The sequence below is a fragment of the Stenella coeruleoalba genome, assembly GCF_951394435.1.
Source record: "Stenella coeruleoalba genome assembly, chromosome: 5".
Taxonomy (NCBI): domain Eukaryota; kingdom Metazoa; phylum Chordata; class Mammalia; order Artiodactyla; family Delphinidae; genus Stenella; species Stenella coeruleoalba.
In genome coordinates, this window is record NC_137150.1 from 46,936,733 (window position 1) to 46,954,697 (window position 17,965).

Here is a 17,965-nt window from a genome sequence, read left to right on the forward strand (position 1 = left end):
ATGTTGATTTTTCAAACCAAACCAATCAGTTGTGCCAATAAAGCCTTTACCACAAGATGAAAACAGGTGTATAACCTAAAAGACATTGTACAATAAGATCAATTCATTACGTTCTAAATGTACATGTATACGTATACGTTTATATAACGTTTGTCATATTCTGGACAACACATGCTGTTACTTTTCCTGGATGCCTGTGGACGGAAGTCAGGTGTTAGTAACGTATGCATTGATAATATTCAAAGAAAAACTGTGTGTTATTTCCGAAGCAATACATATAACCAATATATGAATGACCTCAAAGTGGCACCAACTGAATGAAAGATTCTAAATCTAGTCTTGAGCAGGAATTATTTTGTCGCAATGTATAGCATATTGCTTGGTATCTCCTTCTCCATCCACCAAATGAAACTGACTTTGGGTGATCTGAAAAATTTCTTAGCAAAAAAATAGTAAAGCAAGTACGTGATGCTTCAAAGAAGAGTATGATAGAAACACAGAACACGAATTACATTGTTTATTTACCTTCCTTTGCTTTCTTATGTTCAAGTCTTTCCTTTTGCAAGGATTTCTCTAATCTTGATCTGTGTTCATACACAACTGGAAAAAAAAAAGTTAAAACTTATCTTCAAAGAATTAGAAATTCTAAGGTAAAATTAACATCAATTTTCAAAACAGGAAGAAGACAGTTTAGAGTCCTTTCACAATTAAAATTAAAACGTATGCATTTTAAGTTCCACATTCTTGGTAAAAGATGGACACGATAAGAGGCATTAATTCTGGGCTGACTCCTATGCAGTCTGCCCCTCTGTAAAACCAACACTCTGGAAGAGGCTTCCACCTTCTTGTCCTCATGCTTCTGGAACATGAGTCTGTGTGAGGCTCCAGGTCTCTTCCCGGACAAGCGTGTCCACGCTCACGACTTCAGCCAACATCTGCACGGCACTTACCCTCACATCTGTGTGTCCAGCTCCCACCTCTCTCTCAGGTGCTAGGAGAGGATTTCCACCCAGATATCCCATAAGTACTGCCAAGTCAACATGAGCTGCGTGAGTCTCAGTGAAAGATGCCTGGGTGGGTGAGGAAACCTCAGCAGCATACTAAGGCTTGCTGAAAGAAGGGGTGGATTCCGCCATGTCAGGAAAAACTTAGGTAAGATAGCCACAGAGATGAAGGAGGGAGAGACTCTCCCCACTAAAGAACCTATACAAGTGCCCACAAAGGAACAAGTCAGGTTTACATCTGCCATGGCAGGAAACCCAAGGCAAACTGATGTCCTGCTGTAGGACCTTCCTGCACTTTACCAACCCCGCCTCCCCCATCTACTCTGAAGTAGCTGCAGTTGCCCGTGGAGTGCAGGAGAGAGAGCAGATGTGTTAGGGGGAAAATAGGCAGAAGCCCATCGGGACTCTCTCCCACACTACAGGCTTCACATCTACAGCAAACGGGAGCTGCAAGAGTGGGAAAAGCTTTACCTTTAAATGAAAAAAATTTGTATTACTGCACTGGACTAGACCAGACACGATCCTTACTAAACCAAGACTGTGTTTATGGTTAAAAGTTACCGAAAGATTTTTTTCTTTCTTTGATCTGAGAGAAGCTGTAAAGTAGTGAAGTCTGTCTTAGATTTCATGCAGGGACAGAAAACCCAGCTCCGCGGAGTGGTTGGAATAGGGGAGAGAAGGAGAGAACAAAGTTACGTTTCTGACGCGCCCTTTAATCCTGTTTGTTCAGCATTACGGTCCCAAATGATCTCATTCCCTGCAAGCTCAGCCAAGCCTGTCACTTGGTTCTGTTACCAGCCCTAGCTCCCCATGACTACCTAAGATACAAGTCAATCACCAGCCGCTGACTGTCCGTCCAGTGCAACAGCTGCCCGACACTGCCGGCCGCCTAGAGTTGCCATGGTCGCAGCAACTCCCTTCCCTGACATCTGCTTGTTGCTGCTGGACCCCCTGCCCCGTCCCTCCCCCCGCCCCTTCCCCACTGCCACCCCTGCCAGTTACCAGCTATCTCTGTCCTCCTTCCAACACACCCATCACCTCCAGGGTCCTTCCCCTTCTCCCAACACCGCATCTCTCATCTTGGTGTCCCATAGAAACCTGCCATTCCCAGGGCTCCATCTACGACTCCCACAGCCCTTAGCTCTCCTCACACCTCTGCTAACATCTCAGTCCAGAACTCCTAGAAGGCCTGCCACCAGCCAAACTGGTATGGTGTCATCCCCTGATGGCATGCCTGCCCCAAACTCATCTTTCCCCTCAATTCAGCCTCCCATTAGTCATCGAAATAATGAGCTGCTCCATTCCCTTTCTCCACTTGGGTTCCTATTCCGTTCACCAGATGATCCCTCCCACTCCCCCAGTGCTATTGTTACAAAGGGATCTAATCCAACTCCCCAGTTATTGAGCTGCTGCGATGTACCCGGCACCATATTAGGAGCAGAAATGCAAAATGAATAGACATGGGCCTTGGCCTCAAGAAGCTCTAGTCCAACACAGGAGATAGATTAGGTAATTTTAAATAATTAGAGCCAAATGCATTTGGCATACTAAAAGCCCAGTGAAAGAGAGGGGTGAGCTCTGGATGGGAGAGGAGTGAGGGGAGATTCTCAGAGGTGACAATCTCTTGGCTGGCTTTGGGAGTGAAGAACGATTTGGTAGATGGGAGCCCCACAGGAGAAGGGCACTGCTGGAAGACATCACAGGGACAAAGACACAGAGGTGTTGGAACTGGACTAAAGGCAGCTGTGCTCCAAAAAGCTTGGCTCCAAGTCCACTGTTGAGAAATTAGACTTTTTTCAACCATATAGGTGTACAGTAGATAAGTCTCTCGGCCAATTCCTGAAAGCCTATTAACACCAAGAGGTTCCTTGGATTGGTACTAACACTACCATCTTGAATGACATTTGGAACGAGGGAGGGAAAACAAAGACTAGAGCTGGGGAGCCTCACCAAGCCAGACCCAGAACTGCCTGCCCATAGTCTGAGAATTTCCGCCAGGTAGTGGAGGCTCGCAGGGGAATAGATAAATTACGGTGTGATCATGATATACACAGGCAAGAACAGGATGCCATGGGAACACCTAAGCTCCCCAGCTGGAAGGAACAACACTCCCTCATCTCCAATCCACTGGCCAAAGTTCCCACGGTCTGGGAAGAAGGTCACAGGAACATAAACATGCCGGGTAACAGGGAATCTGGGTGCACTAACGGGACAATTTCAGCAAGCATGTACATCACTTTCAAAGAAGGGTCAACAGGCAAAGTAGTCAAGATCTTGCTCTAATGGAGTCAAAAGTGGCTGCAGGGGTCCTGAGTCTAGGGGGCTCCTGAAGGGAGGTCAGGACCTTTATGGGGAGACAATCCAGCCTAGCAACACCCGAGATAACAACAACAACAAAACCCAGCAGAAGCACAGCCAAGAAAACACATGTGGGGGGCTGCTTCCCACCATCCGCCGCCACCTCAGACTCTAGATGTTAACTATTGTCACGGAAGGGTAAGGATGGCGGCAAACGTTGTAGGTACAACTTGTAATCCTGTGAAATCCTTCCTGACTTAATAAAATGTGGCAGCGGTCACTCAACGTCATGTGGCACGTCATGAGAGAATGGAGCAGCAGTGGCTGACCGCGGAACGCTTACCTTTGGTTTAGGCAGCAGAAAACTCACCTGCAGGATTTCATCCTCAATAAGGGCGGAGGGTCCACTAGATTCCACCTAGCGGAGAGCGGGTGTGGGGACTGGAGTGAGGAGCGCTCTATGTGGGGGGCAGGGGAGACGGTGCTCCGTGCTTTACTCTCTTCCCTGCGATTCAGCCAGGAGGATAACGTGCCACCGGCTGGTCCAAAGTCCCCATCGACCAAACTGTCTTTGACAGTTGTATGTATCATGGGGATTTAGACATTCGACATCTTAAGAGCAACGTGTCTCAAGAGCTAGAAGATCCTAGGACACACAGTTAGAAACTTTCCTAGATTACCTAAAGAGATGCTATACGATGTCCACAAAGAGGAGAGCATGTTTATGGATTACAGTCCACATCCGAAGGTCTTGGGAAATCTGAGACTATTCATGAATCCATAAAATGGCATCACTCATAGCATGACCTAAGGCATGAATAACGTGCTTTTGCAAATGCAGCAGAAAAAAGATGTGGTAAACAGGAATAGAGGCTATATGTGAGGAACCGTGAGGTAACTGTACTATTAATATTATCTTACTCAGAACTGGTCATTATGACAGCCACCAGCTTCTAGTCCTGACATATAACCTAAGAATTCAGAAATGGTTTGAGGGTTGAGAACATCACCGAGGAGGAAGGTGAGAGAATGGAGCAGCAGTGACTGACGGAAAGCTGGAGAAGTGCTCAGAAAAAGGAAAAAAAAAACAAAACACCCAAACCGAAAAGGAACCTTAAACTATAGGCTGAGGAAACCACGTTAGGTAAAGGAAAGTGAGAGTAAAAATTAACCCTTAGAATTAGCAACTCTAGAAGGAATGGGAGAAGGAAAGAGGCAGGCGGTACGTAAAGGTCGAGAGCACAGACTCTGGTGTCTGGGTTCAAGTCCCAGATTCATTCCTTATGGGGAGAGTTGCCGAACTTCTTTGTGCTTCAGTTTCTTTATTTGGTACATGGGAATAAAAACAGTGCCCATCCCTCTGGGTGGATGTCAGGGCTAAATGAGTTAATTGATGTGAAGTGCTTCAAACACGGCAAGGTACAGAATAAGTGCCAGAAAAATACTAAAATATTTTTTCAGCTATCTGTGATGGCTTCAAAGTGCCAGAGAATCAATCAGGTGATTCCCTGAGCTCTTTCAACCCTACAATTAAAGTCTAATAATAACAAAGTAATACACATATACATTGAGAGAGAGACTTGAAACAGCAATGAAATACTGATCTCAGTTTCCTGTTACTTAAAAAAAAAAAAAATTCCCTTAAAAAGGGGGGAGGTTGCGAATAATCATTCTAATAGCTTAGTAAAACCTATAAGCCTATTTTCTAATAACAATTGAAGAACAGCAAAATGGACCAGATAGAATCTTTGTGTTCTTGTGGCTCTTCTAGAAAATTTCCCTATCAATTAAACACACACACACACACACACACACACACACACACACGCTACCCTTAATTCTTTAGCATGCATTCTCCAGGCTTTGGGGCTGGTTATTTATCTAGATAGGTTTACTGCTTTGCTCAGAAGGAGGATTGCTAATCAATCCCTGTCACCTATCTCTTTTTCTATTTATACTCGGAAGTCAAGGGCATCAGTCAAGATGAAGCCAAACTGCTAGATCCTTTGCAGCAAAAAAGGTGTATAATTAATATTCTCAAAGCACCCATCAGGTTAAAGAAAAAATAAGTATAAAAATAATGGTTCAGTCTCAGCATTCAAGATCGTTAATGCAGACCAACACTACAACAGGGATAGGATGTGAATCATAAGAACTCGTGAGAGAAGGATGAAAATCCACAATACTCATCATCTCCCCTGCTTACTGACAAGGAGTTTAATATTTTCCATGCAGTCAAGGGTGGAAAGAGTTTTTATTCCCCCCTTAACTCACTCAAGAGTTTAAAAATATGCCAGCTTCCGACAGCAATTTTCCACTTTAACTCTGACTTCCATCCAAAAGGCACAGAGAAATTAGGTGCAGGCATCCACTTAGGGGTAAAATATATATCTATGACATTTCATCTATGACAAACTGCTCCAATTCAGAATTAGAAAACAACAGTTTAAAATTAGACAGAAGGGCTTCCCTGGTGGTGCAGTGGTTGAGAGTCCGCCTGCCGATGCAGGGGACACGGGTTCGTGCCCCAGTCCGGGAAGATCCCACATGCCGCGGAGCAGCTGGGTCTGTGAGCCATGGCCGCTGGGCCTGTGCATCCGGAGCCTGTGCTCCGCAACGGGAGAGGCCACAACAGTGAGAGGCCCGCGTACCGCAAAAAATAAAAAATAAAAATAAATAAAATTAGACAGAAAACACTGCTAAGTGTTTTAACACCTTAAGCCAAGAGAGGGCAAGGTTTCTTTGGCAGAAGCAACAGCCTGTGAAATTTTGCTTTCAGTCCCGACGACAACACAGGGTTTTATCTTTAAAAACAAAACACACAACTGAGTCTTGGTATGAAAGGCACACAATTCAACTTGTGAAAACATTGATTTGCGAGTACCTTTATCATTTTACAGGTGATAAAACTTGAAATGAACAAATTAGTGTTTTGATAATTGTGGCTGAAGATACTTAAGTAGGATAGCAAGAGCGATGACAAAAACGGAAAATAAATTGAAATCACTATAGTTCTCAGAAGATAATACTCTTGAGGTTTTGCTTTATTTTGGTTTTTTAGGCCTAAAATCGTAGATATTTATTATGTCTTTACGAACAGTTCTCAACTGTGGTTCTAACTGGCCAGAAGTGGGCTGGAGGCCAGACACTTGCCCACCCACCTCCTCCGCTGCACAATGAGCTGGTAATTAACATGAAGACAACATCATAGATACAGTTTTCCAATTATCTTTCCTTCCTTCTTTCATCATTTCACCTCATAAGAAGTCTGAGAAAGAATACCAAAGATCTTCTTAGAAAACAACCCATATAAAACAAGTAAAAAGACAAAAGAAGGGGGACACCTATTACCATTTTGAGGATCACAATGGATCCCCCTGCAGCCCCCGTGAGTGGGCAAAGGCACCCCTAAGGCTCTACTTTGGTGTCTCCACCCCACTCTTTCCACAAAGTCTGCCCCATCCTCCTGACTCATGGAGCGTTTTTCTCACAGGTAACTCCTAAACCATTAAGTCCAGCTTTGGCTTCTCACCCCCTTCCGGTTTTACAACTTCCAGTACAATTCAACCTTTCCGGTCTGCTTGACCATTGATGGCTGAATTTGAATTATGGTTAGTTCCCTTGGTCACATCGCAGGCCTGGGGCAAAACCTCCCAATGGCCTCCCTTCACGACTTGAGCGAAACCCACAGCCCTCACGAGGCTTCACCCCATCGTCCATCCTGCTCCAGCCACAGCGGCCTCCTCAGCATCCCCCGAACATGCGAGGCGAGCTCTCACTTCAGCACCTCACACTGCCTCTTCCTGGCAGCCCCGCTGCTCCTCCTCCAGGCATCTGTGTGACTAGCTCCCTCACTTCCCTCAGGTCTTTACTAGAAAGATACCTTCTCATCAGATCCTTTCCTGGACAACCTAAGACTGCCACCTGCTTCCCACCCTCAACACTTCCAGGCTCCCTCCCCACTTCATTTTTCTCCTTAGTCCTTAACTCTTTCTATTAATTTTTTTTTACTTTTGGGGGCCTTATTTATTGCCTTTCTATCTCACTAGAATATAAGCTCAGTCAGGGCAAGAATTTCTCGTTTGATTTCTTTCAGTGTTGTATCCCTGTTACAGTGAGTTACAGGCATTCAACAGATAATGAATGAATGAATGAATGAATGAACTATGTGTGCCATGAAGGCTGGGATTGGCTAGCTCCTCTTTCCTTCTCTTCTATATTCCCAGCCCTTACTACCACTTCAGTTCCAATCCCCCAGCTCCTAATATCTAGTGGTATTCAATAATACTTGAGAAATAAATGAATGCATTTAGAAGATATTTCATTCTCTTCCTCATTTGCCTGCCATCCTTTAAGTCCCAGCATTTTTAACTGAATTTCCATATTTGTTGGCTCATTAGTACTCACATATCCCAGAGAATAGACAGATGACAGAATAGAGATTAAATATAAATTTATCTGTTGATGTATAGGCTCATAAGATTAGCATTAGTTAAATCAGAGCCCTGAAATATAGAAGTTTTCAGAATGCTGAGAGGAAAAAAAGGACAGTCTGATTAGGTATTTTTCTACTTCGTGGCAATTGCTGTTTTTTTTTTTTTTTTTTTTTTTGTGGTACGCGGGCCTCTCACTGTTGTGGCCTCTCCCGTTGCGGAGCACAGGCTCCGGACGCGCAGGCTCAGCGGCCATGACTCATGGGCCCAGCCGCTCCGCGGCATGTGGGATCTTCCCGGACCGGGGCATGAACCCGCGTCCCCTGCATCGGCAGGCAGACTCTCAACCACTGCGCCACCAGGGAAGCCCCTGCTGTATTTATTTTTTTACTGCACACTGAAGTTCCTATAATAGTTCATAAAGTGTCTATTTTTAAGTTTGCTAATGAATACAGTTTATGAAGTCATTTAAATGGAATTTTAAACATGATTTGAATTGGTGCCTAACTGCCTTTCTTATTTTGGATAAAACTATACAAAGGCTTTCCCTCATGACACTATCTAATTGAGATTTGGCTTTTTCAAACAAGTATTATATTAGCTGACTTAAGATATATGTCTTCACACAAGTCTTCTTCTTGGCATTCTTTCAAGTGGTGAGCTACTAATAATCATTCTTACTATTAGAGGAAATCTATTCACTCCTCATGAAATAATTCTACTCTTAGCTGCTCAGAGCTATCATAGCACCAGCAGTATTCCAGGCCCCCTGGGAGACACTAAAGTACAGGCATTACTCTTATAAAAAGCTTCTAGTCAACAAATTTGGGTTGCGAGAGGAGGCTAAGACAGTAAAAACAGTAAGAAGACAATTAGAGATCACCAAAGGTTAGGTAAGCCAGGATGACAGAATGGCCTGCTGAGCCAGCAGATTTTTACATATAATCTCTTGGTAAGCTAAGAGAAAAATTATCCTCCTGTCCCATGAAAATACGGGACTCAACAAAGTAAAAGTTACATTCTCAAAGGCATGAATAAGTACATATGTGTATATATTAGAAACTTAGGAATTCACAGTAAGAGAAGTAAAAGTTATTCTAACATCAGATGTATATACATAGACCCTCTAGAGTAATATGCTTATCTAGCAATCAGATTTCAGGTGGACTGCATCACAGCATTTCAAGAAATAATGCATGAGAGAGAGGATTAGGTTTCTGGTCACCCAAAACTGATGCAAGGGTATATAAGAATGCTCTTCAGATGGGCTAAAATAGGCAAAAGCACACTGGTTCTATAATGGAACTAAGAATTTATGCATAAACTTTTCAAAATCAATGTGCTTGATCCAAACGTAAAAGACATTTCTTAAGTTACCTGATTTCTTCATGGAAACCTGCTTCTATGGACACTTCAAGTAATGCCAGCATCTTTGCTGGCATGTTTTAGAGAAAAACCTAAAATCCAGGACTCAAGTATCAACCCTGTTGTATAAACCTGTATCTCAGAGAATACACACAACTCAGGGAGCATGAGCTGGGCTGCAATTGGCTTCTCCTTCAAACCAATGAAGCAATACACAAGCAACCCCATCTTCATCCAAACTGCCAGTGTCAAGTTTTCACTTCAAAATGTGAAGGTATGCAACATATCTTGGAAATGGCTTCATAAAAAACCTGGCTTATAAAGAGATACTATGTAAGGCCTCTTCTCTATTGCATCCTGAATATTACAATCTACAAATCAAACAAATATTCACTGAGCATTTATTATACGCCAGGCATTGTTCTGATATTTGAGAATATATTGTGAGCACAACAGTAGAAAATATTGCCTCCGGGGAACTCATATTCTGCAGAAAGATGTAAATGATAAACATAATTAAGAGTACACTAGAAGTTAGTGAATGCCACGGGGAGAAAAGAACAGAGTATAAGAGATTGGAGTTGTGGGAAGGATGGATCACGTTTCACTTTTAAATAGGGTGGTCAAGACAGGATTCACTGAGGAGACGTTTGAGCCAACACTTGAAAAACGTGGTGAAGGAGTTAGTACTACAGTCGCCTCAGGTCAAGTGTTCCAGATAGATAGAACAGGAAGTGCAAAAGCCCTACAGTGCAACCATACCTGGGATGTTCTAAGAAAAGCAGGGAGGCCAGAATAACTGAGGCAGAGTGAGCCTAGAAGGTCAAAGGGTGAAGGTGGGGAAGGGGGCAGATGGCGATGGGTCTTGTAGGACCTCATGAAGACTTGGCTTTTACTCTGAGAGAAATGGGGAGCCACTGGAGCGTTCTGAGCAGGAACATGTGATGTTAACTTAGATTTTAAAATAATGATCACTCTGACCACATGGGTGCAAGATGCAAGCGGGAAAGCTAGCTAGTAGCAGGCATGTGCAGTCACGCAGACCCGAGTGTAACGGGAGAATAGGACCGTGTGCAAGCTGCAGCCGATTCTGAATTTAAACTGAAGGTAAAACCAGTGCATGCAATCAGCTGAGATGGGGAAGGCCACCGTGGACTAGGTTTATGAGGAAGACCGGGGGTAAGACTTCATTGACTACAGAGTGATTTACTCAGCCTGTAGGAGTCAATCTGGATTCCCAGAGGCAACGTTTGTGAGGATGTTTCCTTCCAATGGAGGAGAATAACCCAGACAGTGGACAGAGAACATGTAAGAGCACTGAGGCAAAACCAAAATCAACCTGTTTGTAGTATTCCTCAAACTTCCCTGAAAATAAGAGAAACCTGGAGTGCTTGTTCATCACACAGATTCCTGACCCCACTGGAAGCTACTGAATCAGAATTTCCAGGGAAGAGCCTTGATAATCTGAATATTTAGCAAGTGTGCCTCGAACCCGCCCAACTCCTCCTCCCCATGACCTTTCAAAGGCGGGTTCTGGAAACACTCTGTTTAGCACAGCGTCGACAGGAAGGTAGGTAATCAGGGAGGGGAGAGAATGAGTGGGATAGGGCTACAATTGACTTGATCAGATCTGCATATAGAAAATAACTTTATGGGTAGTAGTACGGAAGACGGAGTAGAGCATCTGAGAGAGAGCAGAAGGTGATGGATCAGTTAAGAGGTCACCTCAATGACTTCCATATTGCCCCAATATAAGATGATCTCCAGTTTTGCCAATAAGATAATCCAATTAAAAAAAAAGTTGATTTCTTTTCCAACTGGAATATACAAAATTTTAGAGAAGTGAAAATGAGTGGGGAGTGAAAAAGAATATGAACAGACACTTAAGGATATCCTAATGGTGGTTAGATATTTGAAAAAGTGGTCAGCTGGGTTAAGTCATCAGGAAAATCAAGTTAAAATCATAACGTAATACCACTATTCTCCCATCAAAATGACTACAATAAAAAAGACAAAGTACCAAGCTGGCAAGAATATGCAGAAAGGCGCCCTCCTACCTTGTTGATGTGCGTGGAGCTTGGTACAACCACTTCAGAAACCTGTTTGCCAGCACCCGTCGGAGCTGATGAGGGGTATCCTGTGTGGTCTATAATCCCACTCCTACATAGGTACCCAAGCAAATGCTGGCATGCGGTCACCAGAAGTCACAGAGGAGACTCGGAAGAACGAGACTCTTCACGACACTCCCCAACTGGAAACAACACAAACATCTATCCCCGGAGAATGGATAAGGTGTGGTTGTTCATAAAATGAAATACCACTCAGCAACGTGGAGAAACCGAATGAAGCCACATGTGAGTTTCACAAACATAATGTTGAGACAAGAAGCCAGACAGCAAAGTGGCGCTTACTGAATGAGTCTACTTACAGAAAATTCAAAAATAAGCGAAACTATTCCGTGGCGAGAGGAGGACACACCTGTTCACACCGTGCCTATTGGCAGTGGTAGGTGGACAGGCAGTTCCTGGAAGAGCGCAGGAGGGCGCATTTTTGGGTGCTGGTAACTGTCTGATTCCTGGTCTGATTCCACAGTCTGCTTTGTGAGAATTCACTGAGCTCCATACTTAAGATTCATGTACTTTTCTGAATGTACAAGTGTTTACATAAGATCACGGTCCTTGTTATTTTCAGTTACATAAGTGAAATTAATAGTGAAATATAAAACATTTAGATAGGTCACTTTTGTCCCTCCATCCGCGTCTCCCCAATTTGATTCAAACTCTTCACAGGCATGTCTGACATCTGCGTCTGCATCACCTCAGGTCAGCATCTTAGTCCTCTGACAGTTTTCTGAAGCATACCCATCTTCACTGGAATACAGCATTAGTGGAATCTCTGTCTGATGCAGTCACTGGAAATGTCCTAAGTCACCTATATTTGGTAAAAATTAGGATAGCTGACATCTCCATTTGTCTTGGAGGTGCAGATTCATGCTTTCGGTAGCCCTAACTCCTGAACGTATTGGGGGTGTTTTTGTTTTCTTTTGTTTTTGCAGTGGTGGGGGGAGGGTAGTGAAAAGGCTTATTTATAAAGATATTTTGCATTTACCATTGTGAGATCACATTCCTGGGAATAAATACCCACACTATCTTAAATGCTGCCACATCCTTTAAAACCAAAAAAGAAGATTTTTGTCAGGTGCCCTTCATAAATATCTAGTCGCATTAAACGAGGCCATTTTGGGCCAATGTGTCTCCTTCAAACAGCGCTCTGCGGTTTAAAATGAAGCAACTGGGAGGGCTCCCAGAAATAGCAGAGGCTTTATGCTCACTCAGGTACAAGACCCCCTCTTTTCTGAGGAGTACTTTTGCAGGGGGAAGGGAATCTAGCTTTATAATATTCAAGTATATGCCGTAATCATTGATGGAGGGAGGGGAAGGAACAGAAGCAAAATGTATTTAAGCAATAAATGCAAAATGCCTCAGTGACTGACTCAAAGTACGTTACGAAAGTGGATCCAAGGATGGTGCAAAGATTTCCGGTTTATGCTACTGCGTGAAAGGAGGGTCCAGGACCAAGAAGGACAGTGGGAGCTCTGTGGGTGGGGGCAGGGCATCATGCACCCTGCATCCCACGTTGGACACGTTTAATGCTTGAGAGGGATACCAAGATAGTGCAGGGAAGTAGGAAGAGTAATCTAAGAAACACTCAAGTTGCTAGTAGCTAGAAGGTCACTGCTGGGAAGGTCTATTTCATTATCACTTACAAGTCTAAGAAGACCCAACACAAGGACCCCTTTGAGGTAAACGCCAGCCTACCCTCCACAGCCACGTCGTACGCTTCCTGACATATTTTTTTTGTCCCACAACTAAACTGCTTAACTACCTATACCAGTTACCACTGAGGGAACTTAAGAAGGTAAGATACTGTGGGGACAAAGTCAACACCAGATGTCTAAAACCTGCTTCACCAGTTTGATTAAAATTCTTAGTGATATACTGCATTCTCTTTCCATTTTTGGACATTTTAAGCTCTCTTTTGAGAGAGGAGTATAATTAGGTATGATTTCTTTTCTTTCCTTATATTTGCTACAGAACAATGAATATTTTCAGTTTGCTAAGATCATATGTGACTCTAAATAAGAATGTCTCCTGCATTGAAATCCTGGGCACTGCCTGATTCGGGGCAACAGTCATATTTTAATCTCCACTCACTGCACGGCCCGTCAAAGACCTTAAGAGTAAAAGGCTGAGCTCACTGATTGAGACCCTCCAAGGTCAAATAAAAATATTATCTTTTCTTCATCCTTTAAGAAAGGGTAGGACTTCCCTGGTGGCGCAGTGGTTGAGAGTCCGCCTGCCAATGCAGGGGACACGGGTTCGTGCCCCGGTCCGGGAGGATCCCACATGCCGCGGGGCAGCTGGGCCCGTAAGCCATGGCCGCTGAGCCTGCGCGTCTGGAGCCTGTGCTCCGCAACGGGAGAGGCCACAACAGTGAGAGGCCCGCGTACCGCAAAAAAACAAAAACAAAAACAAGAAAGGGTATATTACGTATCAGGACGTATGGATTTTAGGGTGCCAGCAGGAGGCTTCTGATGATGATGTGACATGAGGAGGACACAGAGGGTTTTGTGAAATTCTGGTGAGTAGCCCTTGAGGTACTGCGATTGTATCGGCCTCCATCACGTAAACAGTCATCCACGATGCGAAACCCGACATGTGAGATCAGCGTCCACCTTCACTGTGGTCTCCAGAGGCTTCTCCAGGCAGTATGGATGCCCCACGTCTATTCTTCCATGGGGGCCTAAGCAAATCCCTATCCGTGGTCTTATTATAATACTTAACATACAGATTTGTCACTCCTACGACTTTGTGGAATTACTTATGAGAGAGTCAAATCTGTGCAGATTGTCACCTAGCCTTGGGTCTGGTACAAAGTGGATACCTCTGCTGATGGTTTATTAAATGACTGATCCAAGATAATCAGCACGTGACGTTAACAGTGTACTCTTCATACCAATTATTTCACAAAATTTACATATAAAACTTGTAATTGGTTACATATCAAGATGGATTCCTAAGAGTCCAGCTTTAAGAAACTTTAAATGTGATACAGCTGACTTATACCAATATAAGCATAGGAATTCATTGGCAACCTCTAAAGGTTTTCTATGAAAGGTAGAGACAATATATCTAATATCTATACTGTTTAAATTGACAAAGCACATGGGGATCTTTGAAAGCAGAGTAAAATCAACAGACAGTCCAGATCTGTAGAAAGGTGCATATATAACTGGATGCTAAAAGAAAGAAAAAAATCTTTGATGATACCAGCATTCTAATTAGAGTTAAACTTCCAGTTTTTCTTTTCAACCCGTTCCATAGTTAGTATTCACATTAAAGCCACTGAAAATGACTTACGAAGAACTGAGATGGATTAGCCTGGAAGAAGAAAAAAAGAGAGAGAAGGAAAAAAGAGACAGACTGACAGAGAAACAGCCAGAAACAGATGGAGCCAAGAGACAATTTAATGAGAATTTTTCAAGTAATTTAGGGGAAATAACAGTGGCCTGAGCCAAGATTCCTGAGCTCCATGCTACCAGACACTAACCAGTTCTGTGCTCACATCTAAGAAACTTCACCTTTCAAATTCTGTTTCCTCAGCAATAAAATGAGGTAGTTGGACATCTGAGTCGTCAAGGTCCTTCCAATGCTAAAATCCTAAATATGCATATTTAAAGCAAAGGAGAAGAGTAGGTGGCATCAGCGATACACTAATCATTTCAAAGTGGATTTGTATATTCTCAGTAAAATAAACCTAGGGACTTCGCTGGCCATCCAGTGATTATGACTTCACCTTCCAATGCAGGGGGCGTGGGTTTGATCCCTGGTCGGGGAGCTAAGATCCCACATGTCTCATGGCCAAAAAACCAAAACATAAAACAGAATCAATATTGTAACAAAATTCAATAAAGACTTTAAAAATGGTCCATATCAAAAAAAAAATCTTTAAAAAATATAAATACATTTGATTAAGAAAGATTCAATTTAGCAGAATGCTGGGAAAGGCTGATTTTTTAGGAAAAAGTTTTTGACAAAAGAGTACTATTTCAGATTTATCTGTCACCTATGATTTTCAATAAGTTGAAAACCATTATATATAAACTAAGACCCTGTGTCATACTTAAGGTGTTCTATGGTAGGGCTCTCCTTTTCTACAGGTACAACTCTAAAAGATACAGACACATTATCCTTCTTTGATACTGAATGAACTTTGATACTGAATGACTAATAAAAGCAGTAAAGTGCATACAATTACAATTGCTACTCCCATTGCAAACAGGTCTAAGGAGCATGCTTGCCCCTTTTTTTCCCTGCCTGATTCATGTTTCAATTTGCGCTTTCCCATACTAGGGCATAACCAAGCATATGTGGTGAACAGCCTGGACACAGAGGTGGGAGAATGCAAATATCAGGTATTCTTTGGAATAGGCAGATTTTTGCATGTGTCTACTTGCACATATCTGCAGGCAACATTTCCTGGTGGAACAGGCCAAAGGCTAGAAGTCCAGAGATTTGGGTTTAATTTTTAATCTGAAAGGTATTTATTTAATGTCATACATATCATCACTGGTAAAATAAAGGGGCTTAGCAACTGATTTCTGAGGCTTCCTCCAGCTCTAAGATTCTCTGATTCTCTGATGTGGTTTAACAAGCAAGGACACAGGATCAGAACTGTGGAATGACCTGGATAAATGTTTAAGATCTTACAGCATAATAGTGATGCTCAGAAAGAATGCTGGCCTGACTAGACTAGGGGGACCCAGCGGGGTTATAAAAGAAGACCAGAAGAGGAGGGGCAACATCTTTTTTGGCTGAAGGGCTTAAGTCCCTTTTCTTCTGCAAAGTATCTGAAAATGATTAAAATTATTTTGACAGCTGCAAGTAATTGGGAGGTGGGTGAAAACAGGAAGTGCAGGCAGAGAATAACCTCACTGGTTCCAGATTCCAACAATTCGATATTTATAGTAATTTGGACAAGGGTAGCTGACATTTATTATTACACTACATTTTGATTTTCAAGCAATATAGAATAAAACTAATTATAACCATAACTTAAAACAAGATTCATTAGCATAATAAACACTTCACCTCTGATGCTATGCTATTTCCCCATTGACAAAGTGTAAATCAGAATTTCTCTGGAAGAGCAAACAGTTATTCCACTAAAGATCTCGGTTCTATTCTTTATCACCTTGTAGATAAACCTGTCACTAAGAGGTTAAATACATTTGCAGATGAGTGTTAATATATTCAGGGGAAAACAGTGTCCTTTAAAAAAACCCACTTTTGGTAGCAAAACTATGCTTTTATAGTCCTTTACAATTTATATACAAAGAGCTTTTTTACACCCAATTCACATGTAATTTGTGGCGGAACAGGTGCTAATTAGAAATTACTCCTATCTATTCATTAGACGATCCAGTGACCTTTCTTTAGCCATTAGCTCAGTACTGAAAAGACATTTACTTAAGAAGCATTAAACTTTTTAGTGATTTAGTGTACTCTTGTTCCATTATTCTGAATTTCTGGGGAGATACTTCATAAGAAAAGGAATCCATTTATTACGGTAATTTTTTGATTGCCATTCAAGAGATTGTGAGAAAGAAATTATTATCTGTAAATTCACCTTTAAATCATTGATACAACATGCCCATCACCCCACCATAAAGCTGTATGAATTTAAGTATACAGATAAAAGAAATGTTGTGGGTTTTTTTGTAATTACTGCTGAATATGAATTATCATAGGAGAATTGGGACAATTTTTAGTTAATATTCATGCTTGGTTCTTTCATCTTTGCTTTAGCATCTTGGGGACTCACTAGGTAAATTTTTTAACATTTTAAAGGACCCACTTTTGAGTTCTACTTTTAATGAAGATAATTTTGTGCTATTTTGTTACTTACTCAATGCCGAAATAAAAACTACAGTACCCAAGTAGTCTATCCCTTCAACACCACAAATTTATCAATTAGGAATTGTAGCTCTTGATCCAAAACAATAAACCTAGAAATACACATTAAGCATAAATACATTTAGCAGTATATGTAGGCAAACAAAAAAATAGCACTAAACAGTTATTAAAGTTTTTCTTCTGAGGCTATCAAACACACACACACACACACACACACACACACACACACACACACAAGCACACGATATAAAAAACCAAAAAAAAATCCCCAAAACAAAAAAACCCTCTGATCTAAACATTGTTGCCAATGTACTGTCAGAACTCAGTAAATCATCCCCATACTAAAAGCATGAGAGAAAACAACACAGGCATTTGAGGGGAAAATTAGGCCCTTACCGATTCCTGTAAGGCAGAAAGGACAATTCTACATTATCAACATGCCAAATATACATGATATTTATCTGAGGTGCAAAAAGGGAGTATTTCCATCATTTTGTCTTTCAGAGTTCATGAATTTGAAAAGAACATAGATAATCTAACAAGAGCACATTAATATTTTCTGGCCTGGTGTTTCACTAGGAATATACAAAAATAACTTTTTAATTCCTTAACTTCATAACTAAGAAATAAAAGATGTTATTATGAGCTTAATTTCTCACTCTGAATTTAAATGAGTTTATAAAGTATCACTATGTATGATATATATCTGATGAAAATATGTATCTGATAATACTGTATTATAGAATTGAAAGAATTTTCACAAGATTTTCCTTACAAAGTCAATTATCAGAAATTACCCCATGTAAGATAAAGAAAATATTGATAATTCATGGCTGCGTTTTTCTGTTAGGCTTACATTCCTTATTGTGATGGAAAGACCTGAAAGCAA

General features: G+C 41.9%; 1 protein-coding gene across 5 annotated transcripts in view; it reads right to left on the reverse strand.

The window, feature by feature from the left end:
* GOLIM4 (golgi integral membrane protein 4) overlaps positions 1-17,965 on the reverse strand; it is an 80,430-nt gene that overhangs the window by 37,019 nt on the left and 25,446 nt on the right. For 4 of the 5 annotated variants that reach the window (XM_079921691.1, XM_079921690.1, XM_079921688.1 and 1 more), the window contains exon 2: positions 526-600. The exons of the other annotated variant lie outside the window; for it this stretch is intronic. In XM_079921691.1, coding sequence (XP_079777817.1) covers positions 526-600 — 75 coding nt within the window. The remainder of the gene's footprint in view (positions 1-525; positions 601-17,965) is intronic. 5 annotated transcript variants of the gene reach the window in all.